At 68.8% G+C, this 320-nt stretch overlaps 1 protein-coding gene across 1 annotated transcript in view; it reads left to right on the forward strand.

Moving 5' to 3' along the window:
• Positions 1-70: 70 nt before the first annotated feature.
• Positions 71-320, forward strand: part of LOC104083550 (spectrin beta chain, erythrocytic-like) — a gene marked incomplete at its 3' end in the record, with an annotated part of 3,226 nt that continues 2,976 nt past the window's right edge. Inside the window, exons 1-2 of the mRNA XM_009587061.1 lie at positions 71-218; positions 299-318. Of these exons, the coding sequence (XP_009585356.1) occupies positions 71-218; positions 299-318 (168 nt within the window). The remainder of the gene's footprint in view (positions 219-298; positions 319-320) is intronic.

Genomic DNA, 320 nt, shown 5'->3' on the forward strand with positions numbered 1-320 from the left:
CGGCCCCCGTTCTCCCCCAGGGGCCTGTTGCCGGTAGCCGACGGCCAGCCGGCCGGGGGACGCTGGGACCATGACCTCGGCGAACGACTACGAGCAGCTGGAGCTGCAGCAGCAGTACAGCCGCATCAACGTCCGCTGGGACGCCTCCGACGATGAGCTGGACAACGACAACAGCTCAGCGCGCCTCTTCGAGCGCTCCCGCATCAAAGCCCTGGCAGGTCGGGGAGGGGTCTCGGGTCCCCTCGGTCCTCCCCGGTTGTCCCCACTGCCGATGCCACTGTGCCCGCTCTTGTTGCAGATGAGCGGGAGGCCGTGCAGAA

This window comes from Fulmarus glacialis, unplaced genomic scaffold, assembly GCF_000690835.1.
Source record: "Fulmarus glacialis isolate BGI_N327 unplaced genomic scaffold, ASM69083v1 scaffold22291, whole genome shotgun sequence".
Taxonomy (NCBI): domain Eukaryota; kingdom Metazoa; phylum Chordata; class Aves; order Procellariiformes; family Procellariidae; genus Fulmarus; species Fulmarus glacialis.